At 57.7% G+C, this 8,925-nt stretch overlaps 1 protein-coding gene across 1 annotated transcript; it reads right to left on the bottom strand.

The window, feature by feature from the left end:
- Window positions 1–1,663: 1,663 nt before the first annotated feature.
- LOC132513129 (uncharacterized protein CXorf49 homolog) lies at window positions 1,664–7,408 on the bottom strand. The gene is made up of 7 exons (XM_060137322.1): window positions 7,384–7,408; window positions 5,213–5,580; window positions 4,037–5,005; window positions 3,206–3,362; window positions 2,555–2,676; window positions 2,288–2,333; window positions 1,664–1,704 (listed from the first exon to the last, which is right to left on the bottom strand). The coding sequence occupies exons 1-7, from the start codon at window positions 7,406–7,408 to the stop codon at window positions 1,664–1,666; spliced, it is 1,728 nt and encodes a 575-aa protein (XP_059993305.1).
- Between the last annotated feature and the right edge of the window lie 1,517 nt (window positions 7,409–8,925).

The following is an 8,925-nucleotide window of genomic DNA, read 5'->3' as shown; positions in this document are numbered from 1 at the left end:
GGTCTGTGACTGTCCCATCCCACCTGTGGTCTGCCCACCTGAACTCATGCCGTGGACTCTGGAAGGGAGTCAGGGTGAGAATATGGGGGAAGGGTGGACCCAAGTGCTCCCCATTGTCCAGGTGCAGTCACTCCTTACTTCCCATCCTCACTGCGCCCATCCTGCCCCTGTCCCGGGTAGCTCATGTTGGGTGGCCTCATATATGGGTCCCCTGATTCTAAGATGAGCTACTCTGAGGAGCCACCCTTCCCAATCTCATTCCATCCACACCCACAGTAGTTGTCAGACATCACAGGAACACAGAGTAGGATCGAGAGCCACCTCCAGCGAATCCAACATTTCGAGCATCCCGACACCCTGTCGTGGGGTTTGGTGACTTCTGCATCATCCCTCTCCTATGTTTTGGGAATTTAAGGACAACCCTTGAACAAAACAGATCCGACCCTTGCTTTTGCTCATTCAATGCCTTACAGAACCTGGACCAGCCTCTACTCCCTTTACTCCCTGAATCACATCTTTCTCCCTCAAGGGAGATTACCCCTGATTACATTTATTCACACACAGGGACACACCAACCTTGAATGGCCAATCTACCATCATACCCCCTTTTGTGTAGTAAAACACCGGTCTTTCGGGAAGGGTGTCAGTCACAACCACCCTTGCCTCACTCAAACACAAATCTGTCCCTCTGAGTCTCAGGCTGGTACAGCCCTGGGTCCTGGCTGAGGGAAGGAAGTGCTCCCCAACCTCGAGTGAGGGGGAAATCGAACATGGAGTTCAGACTCAATCTCGTGTGTCCTAAAGAGGCAGTCTGGGAGATTGAGCTGGGACACGGAAATATCATTTCCAGGAAAATCTGTGTCACGGGGCTGGTGGAAGAGTATTTGACGGGGACCATGCAACAACACAGACCTACTAACCACACTCGCCATAGAACCTGACAGGCCAATTTCCACTCAAGGGTGTACAGACGACCCGGCTGGAGGAGGGTGGTCAGCTGGCTAGGGCAGGGAGGATGTGAATGCTTCCAGATTGGAGCTCTGGAAGGGGGTCATGAGTTCCTGCTGATGGGAAGGGTGAATGGCAGAGATGAATGGGAACCGCCAGACCCCAGAGGAGGAGGGGGGTTTGGAGAGAGCTAGAAGAGGGCCTTCGGGGGAAAGGGAGGACGTGCCAATGTGGCCAGGCAGAGCACACACAGGACCCAGACCTGGGACACTCCGCTGGCTTGACTGCAGGGATGGTAGCAGAGGCTGGCCCAGAGTCCCCACCACAGGATGCCACAGATACCGTTCTGGAAAAGGCTCTGACGTGGAGCAGCGCCCCGCCCCGGCCCCCTACCCCGACCCCGACCCCTACCCCTCCAGAGAGAAGGCAGAACACAGAATATGAGAGGTACTTTAATTGGAAACTGCTGTGAAACTGGGGCGGGGCGGGGGCAAAACAAGGGGGAGAGGAAGCCCTAGCTGAGGCAGAACAGGAGGGAACGAGCTTGGCCACAGCTCCAGGGCCCCAAAGGTACCAGCTGCTCCTCTTGCAGGAAGACGCTGGGCTCAACCTGTGAAACAGCAGAGTCAGGGAAGAGCCTCAAGCCAGGGCCAGCCCCCAGCCCTGCTCAACAGCCAGGACTGTGGGAAGGGGTACGGTGTGTGTAACACTCACTTCAAAGGGTCTGCAACTTGTCAGCCAGGTACTGCACGGCGGCTGCAACAGGGACAGGCATTAGCAGGCGCTCCAGACAGAGGGATACAGAAGCCCGTCCCCCTATCCCCGTGAGGAACCGCCTAGCCCTGATACCTGAAACCCCTCCAGACCCGATGCAAAGAGCTCTGGGCCTGATCACTCCCCACCACCCAAATTGAATGTGGAACCGGTTCCTAAAGGGAAACAAAATGTGCCAGCAGCTCTCATGCTGTGGGCCGTGCCACAACCACTCAGAACTTGTCACACACACAAACAAACCATCCAACAAGAACCTTAGAAGCCACACCAAGCAGCAGTTCAAGGGAAAAATCAACGAGGCATCTCTAAAAGTCCTATCAGAAGGACATTCCCTAGGACTGGTCTGGTTGTCAAAGTGTGCATGCAGTCCAGACAGTACTTTGCTATTTGTACACACGCCCAGTTGTACATGCACAGCCAGCTCCAGGGCCAGGCCTGAGAGGTTCTCCTCCCCACAGGGATGATCGTCCCTGCCAGGCCCACCGCACCTGCAGCCCACCCCCACCCCAGGTGCCCACCCGGGTTCTTCACTAAGACACCGCTCTCCGGCCCTGGTTCCTCATACCAAGTTGCTCCTTAAGTTCGTCTACTTCTCTCTTTAGCTCGAGACACTAGGCCAGCAGACAGAGGAGGAAGAGAAATGATTAGTATACTCTGGCCTCCTCTCTCCTCCACCTTCTCCTCTCCCCCGGGCCCTCCACCCCAAAGCCGGGTGGTCAGACTGGCAAGGGCTCCTCAGTGGAAAGGAGGTGGGCTCCCTCCGTGGGGTACGTGATGGGGGCAGGGGAGGGGGAGCCCACACATGTCAGCTGAACTTGGACCCAGATCCCACCCTCGAGTTTGGGCCTGCATTTCCAGGATGCAGAGGAAGCATTACCCAAGGACAGCAGGGCGTTCCCAGTGGCTGCTGCTGCGTTTCCGGTCTTGGGGGATGGTCAAGTGGCCCCCGGTCACCTGAGAGGGAAAGGACACACAATCCAGCTTCCCAGGCTCCCAGTGAGGTGGAAAGGGCCAAGCGGGCTCTAAAGTGAGGTGAGGCAGCACCACCCTCTGCTGGCAACCAGCCGCCCCTGCTCTGCCCAGCAGCCGGAACCTTGTCTCTGGGCCTGCCTCCCCTGTTCCCCGGGGGCAGCCATTTCGCCATTGTGGTCCCCAAACAACGTGGCTCTGGATTCGACCCTCCCAGAGCTGCAGCCACAGCCAGCACGTGGGAGAGCAATGTGGCCGAACAGGACTTAACAGAAAAGGCTGTTCCCCTGCAAGTCTACACCCGGAGCAGCTGTTTGGGGCACTGCCACCGATCACCCCGGCCACACAAACCCCACACAGAGGATGATGTGGCTCAAGGCCAGCCCTGCCAGCACCCCGTCTCCTGTGGGAGAAGCTGCCTGGGAGCAAGGCTGTGCCCCCGGCAGAGACAGAGGCAGAGGTTTCTGTCCTCAACCCCTCTTCCCTCCCCTCATATCAAACCCACGACACTCACCTGAGGGGGCAGGCCCCCTGGGCATGACTTCTCCCTGGTTCAGGGCCAAGGGTTCTGAGTTTCCTGGATCTTGGGGGCCTCTGGTGTTGACGTCGCCACTGCTGGCTTTTCTACGATGCATGCGCAGACAAGATGTCCCTGGCCTGTGAGTGAGCAGCTGAAACAAAAATTTCTCACCGATTTGGACTAAGGAAGTGTGTGTGTGTGTGTCTGTGTGTGTGTGTGTGTGTGTGTGTGTGTGTGTGTGTGTGTGAGAGAGAGAGAGAGAGTGAGAGAGAGACAGAGAGAGAGAGAGAGAGAGTTGTGTGATTCGGGCCAGGGTGAGGCAGGGAATTGGGAAGGGAATTGAAAGGCTGATCTCATTAGCACTTTCTCCCTCAGTCAGCCCCAGGCCAGCAGGCAGAGCTGATCTAGGCACAACAGTGGGACACTGAGAAAGCCCAGGCCCCCTGCAAGGAAGGTCTGGGGAACAGCTAGGAAGGAGGATTCAGGAAGCTGGTGAGTCTAAATACTGAGGCTTTCCGGGGAAGCTTTTAAGGGATCCCCCGACCCAATTCAGCTACCAGCCCTCCCTTCCATCCCAGCCCAAGTCTCTCAGAGGAGGCTGGAAAGAGGCCAAGGGTGGAGAACCGGGCCCAGGACACCCGAAGTGCTACCTTAATGTTTGTCCCTAGGAAAAGGAGCCCGATCTGGCATCGTAATGACCCAGTGACCGAGGGGCACCGAATGCTGACCCGTGAGGGGTGGACAGAGGCACCATGGGTGAAGACGTGTGCCCTGGGTGCTGTGGGGGGGGGGAGTGGGGAGAGAGGAGGAGCATGGCCTACTCACTTGGCCCTTTGGGGCTGGGTCTCTATTTGGGTCCTTATCTTCTCCCGCCACCGCCTCAGACTCCCTTGCCCACCTGACCACGGATTTCTTCCCAGCACCACTGTGCTTGGACTGTTTGGTTCCCGAAAGGACCAAGGTATAACTCTTGGGTCTCCCAGGCAGCGGAATACCAGAGATTGGGGGGAAGGTGGCCGGTTCCACGGGAGTTGCCGAGATTCGCTGCCCCCGGGAACCGAAGGTTCCCCCCAGGGCAAGTTTGGATGCTCCCCCAACGGATTTCTTCTCCTGGGCTCCGTTCTTCCTAGGATTGACCCGCGGCAGGCCACCTGCAGCAGCAGCAGAAACAGAAGCAGCAGCAGCAGCTCCCGGGTAGCTGGGCTTGCTGCCCCCCTTGCCCCACAGCACGCTCTGCATTTTCTTAGGGGAAGAGATGCCCTGCTCTCCCACGCCCTGCCTTTCCACAACCGAAGAGAGTCCTCGCGGAGCCGAGGACAGGGAAGAGCCTGTCACGTGACGGTAATTCTCCCTGACTTGGAACTTCGAGTGTCTGGGAGTGTCCCCGGGATCCTCGGGTCTGCTGGGCTTGGCCTGGCCTCCTCCTCTGCGGTAAGTGCTCACCGTCATCAGCTGTGTCTCACTGAATTCATCTGAGGACTCGGAGTCGGACAGCAGCCAGGCCAGGCCTTCCGCGGAGCGCCGCTGGCGATCCGCAGCCACGTTCAACCTACGCTTAGTGCCTCTCTTAGGGCTCCCCAAGGCCCGGCCCGCTTCAGGCCCACCGAGGTGGAGAGGGCCGGCTGGAGCCGTCGACGCCTCCCCACAGCTCTGGCCGGGCGCTCCTCGACCGCCGGGACCCGCCTCGAGGCGCAGTGTCGACCCAGTGGCCTCTTTGAAGGCAGTGGACCTCTCCGGGGACGGGTACCTGCGGACGCCCAGCACGTCCTGGTCGGTCAGCTGCTGCAGGTTGGCCTCCTTGGCCGCCTCAGACTCGTCGATCAGGTCCAGGAGGTCCCTCGTGTGCTCATGTGGGGAGCCAGGTCGGCCTTCGCGGCCCCACAGCACCGGCCCTCGCGCTTCCAGCATCTCCCGCTCAGACTCGAAGCCCTCGGGGTCCGGGTATCTGCGGACGCCCAGCACATCCTGGTCGGTCAGCTGCTGCAGGTTGGCCTCCTTGGCCGCCTCAGACTCGTCGATCAGGTCCAGGAGGTCCCTCGTGTGCTCATGTGGGGAGCCAGGTCGGCCTTCGCGGCCCCACAGCACCGGCCCTCGCCCTTCCAGCATCTCCCGCTTCGACTGGAAGCCCTCGGGGTCCGGGAAGCCGCCTCCGCCCTTGCCGCTCCGCGGCTCCCCAGGCTCGGGGCCTGGGTCGGGCCCCGGCGGGACTGCGGGGCCGGCTATGCGAACGCCGGCCCGCTCCCTGACTTTTGGGCGGACACGCCTTCTCAACACATACACCTCATCCGGGGAGCTCATGTCGCGACCCGGGTGGCCCCAGAACCGGGGCGACGGTCGATGGCCCGAGTCGCGGTCGCGGTCACGGCGGGCTAGGCGGGCGGCGCTCAGAAGGGAGCGTCAGCCACCTCACGCGCCGCACGAGCTCGCCTCAAAAGAAAGGACGCGCCACTTTCAGCGTGCCTCTCACGCCCGCGCCGCAGCCTCCTCATTGGTCCGGCCCCCGCCAACCAGCGGGCTCCTTGTTCGCCCGCCCCCGTCGAGACCTAACCAATGGGGCCGAGGGCCTCTGGTTTGCTCGCAAGCCCGTGGGCGGTCCGGGCAGTTGGCTGGTGAAGGAGGTGGTGGGAGTGCCTCCCTCTGTCAAGCCTCTGGGCCCGCCTCCTCCTGTCCCGCCTCCCCTTTCTGGTTAGAGTCACAGCTCTGAGCCTCCGTTTCCCATGTATACAGGGGGTCGAGGGCGTCGGCGAGTGAGGGCGCCGGGCTCCAGGGGTGGTGAGGATGAAACGTCAAGATGGAGGCGCTGGATGCCTAGCACGCGCCGAAAGCATTTGCCAGCCTCCCTTCCACCGCAAGCCTTAAGACCCAACAGGAGAATGGGCACAGGAGTCCCGCAGTCAGTGATCAGGGGTCGGCCAGAGAGCAAAGGGATCGTATTTTCGTTCTGTAAGGTCTCTGTCTCAACTGCTCCATCAAATGTGGCTCAGCAGACGTTACTGGCAGGCGGGTGTGGCAGATAGACTTGGGGTTGGCCTCGCTCCATCAGTCCTTCCCCCTCTCTGAGGCAAATTCAAAGAAGAGGAAATCGCAGTGGCCAGTTACACCCCAAAAGATGCTCCCCACCGCTGGTCCTGGAGATGTGAACTAAAACCACGAATCGGGTTTCACACACTAGGTTGACAACCTTCAAAGAGCTTAACCATTCCGAGGGTGGGAGAGGTTAGGAGCAAACCCCTGTGGCGGTGGTGCAAGAGACGCATTTGGGAGGTAATTTGGCAGAATCCATTGAAAGCAACTTAGTGCCGGCACGGACTCTGTGCCTGGCACTCTTCTAAGCGCTGGGCATAAATAATAATGCATCCGCGTGACACGCCTTTAACTATAGTACCAACTATTACTGGCCTCTTCCCGGTGAGGAAACAGGCACTGAGAGGTTCGGCCACTGGCCCAAGGTCATTCGGCTCGTGGGGATCAGCGGCAGGATTGAAACCAATCAATCTGACTCCAGAGTCCTTGCTTTTAGCCCAAGATCTTTAAAAGGAAGGAAGAAAGAATCTATTTCCTCTATGCTCCTGCAAGTCCGCTGCCTGGTACTTCTTCCGGAGACACGCTGGTACCTGTAGTGTACAAGAACACATGCACAAGGGAGTTGGTGATGGGAAAAACTGGGAACACTCCAAATTCCCGTCAGTAAGGAAATGGATGAATGCAACGTGGCTTAGCATCCAGTAGCATAAAGCGTGGCAGTCCAACGGAATGCATCAGGCCATTCTCACAGCTTTCGAAAGCATCCGCCTGACTTCCAACTGCAAGTTGCAGAACGATGGCTTTGGATTCACATTTGTAAGTTAAATCACTTGCGTGCGTGGGCACACGCACACACACCAGTCAATCCTATGTGATATATGAGAATTCATTTAAGTATATGTACAAGTATGTTTTAAAGTTTTGAAGGACGCACAACCAAGGCCTACCAGTTGTGATGGCGGTGGGTGTGGATAGCCAGGTGTCTCTCAATTTTTCTTGGAACTGTCAGTTCTCAGCTCCCCTGAGCTGAGCAGTACTGATGTCTGGGGAGTGGTGCCTCCCTTGGTTTCTATACGGCCCATGGGTGTTAGAATTTCCCGTGTCTGCCACCCCACTCCTACTCTGACACCGCTCCATTCCTCCCATACCTTCCTTCTGCTCCTTCCCGTTCATACTCCTCTGTCTTCAGTCACCTCTCTCTCCTGCCACCTGCTCTGGCTGACCTCCTGGAGAGTCCTGGGGTGTCTGAACCCCTCTTGCCTGTGGAACTCAAAGGCCCAGTTTTCTGGGTCTGCACCTGAGAAGCTGGCCGTGCTGGAGCAGTTTCAGAGCAGGGGAGATTGGGTGCACTGTAAATCTGCAATCCTCCTCCTCGAGCCTGCCCCCGATGGTGTCTGCCCGTTTGTGGATACCGCCCTCTTCCACTTCTCCCAGTGACTTTTTAAGTCATGGTGTGCTATTTCAAATATGTTAAAATGGATAAGGAAGGATATAGCAAAATCTCCTGCATCCACCAGCACCCTAGGAAACATTACCAGTGGATTCAGTGGAAGCCTCCGTCTTCCCTCTCACCATTTCCATTCCCTTCCTCCCTCCCCCAGAGAGAGACTCCCAGAACTTCTTCTCACCTTCTCCACTCTCTTCGTCCCTGTGGCTCTCCTACCTCCTCTTCCCCTGCATCCCATACGTCTCCAACGATGTCACTAATCTCTGCTTTAGCCCCCTATGCTCACCAGGATCCAATACTGCTTTTGACTTACTCTCTTGGCCTGGGGTGGGAGCCAGTGTCAGAGGTTCCTCTTGGCTTTCCCCACCGGGATAGCTCTTACCCCACAGAGCAGTGACCCAATGTGGAAGTCATTGCTCCAACTGCCAAGTGTATCACTTATCATTATCAGCTTGGGGACTGGAGAAATGACCGCTATTTTGGTCCAGGGACCCATTCAGCTCACTGTGAACCGGTCTCTATTCCCAACTCCTTTTAATGTCAGGGCCTCATAAGCCCCATTCTAATGGGGCCCCATCATGACACTTTGGGCCTCCTGGATCAATGTCAGCTCAGATCCTGTGTCCAGTAGTAGTAGAAGTGTCTGGGTCTTTTTCTAGCCTCCGGGTACAGTCACCTGAGAACTGGCAGCCATTCTCTTTAGGGACGGTCATAACCCACTGCCTTGTTTCTGGATCCTTCCTCCTCAGGACTCATCCACCTCTTCAGTGGGGCCAGTCTCTGAATTGGCTCAGGACCAGGAACTGAGCAGGAGACTGTGGCTTTTTAGCGGGATGATGGCCCTCCTTCTCTTGCATTCTTGCCTTTTGCTGGCTGTCGTTGCCCCTAGGGAGCCATGCTGTCTGAGCCATCTTCTCAGCTTTCTGCCGGTCAAGCAGGCACTCTTGACTGCCCCTCTGACCTTGCTGGTCGTTACTGGAAATGTGGTCTGCTGGCATCTCTTGGTTAAGAGCTGCCCTCTGCCCTCTATCATGTCAGAATTCGTTGGCTCCCATGGGTGGTAATGAGCCCAGGTCGGGACCACTTTCCTTCCATCATTGGCATTGGCCTCCAGAGGGGAGCAACCACCAAACTTCTAGTGATGCTGGGGCTCCTCTCACCAGAACGCTCCTGATGGCTTTGGTGTCCTCTCGGCCCTACAGTGGGACATGTGTCCTACAGTGGGATGTGTCCTCTCAGCCCT

This window comes from Lagenorhynchus albirostris, chromosome X, assembly GCF_949774975.1.
Source record: "Lagenorhynchus albirostris chromosome X, mLagAlb1.1, whole genome shotgun sequence".
In the NCBI taxonomy this organism is placed as follows: Eukaryota; Metazoa; Chordata; class Mammalia; order Artiodactyla; family Delphinidae; genus Lagenorhynchus; species Lagenorhynchus albirostris.
The sequence above is the reverse complement of the archived record's forward strand: the minus strand, read 5'-3'. Positions and strand labels throughout refer to the sequence as shown.

Coding starts and splice junctions, on each gene's coding strand:
- LOC132513129 (XM_060137322.1), bottom strand. CDS start 7,408: ATGAACGGGAAGGAGCAGAAGGAAG. Junction 5,581..7,383: donor CGGGAAGGAGCAGAAGGAAG/GTATGGGAGGAA, acceptor CCGCCCGCCTAG/CCCGCCGTGACCGCGACCGC. Junction 3,363..4,036: donor ACCCAGCCCCAAAGGGCCAA/GTGAGTAGGCCA, acceptor TTTTTGTTTCAG/CTGCTCACTCACAGGCCAGG.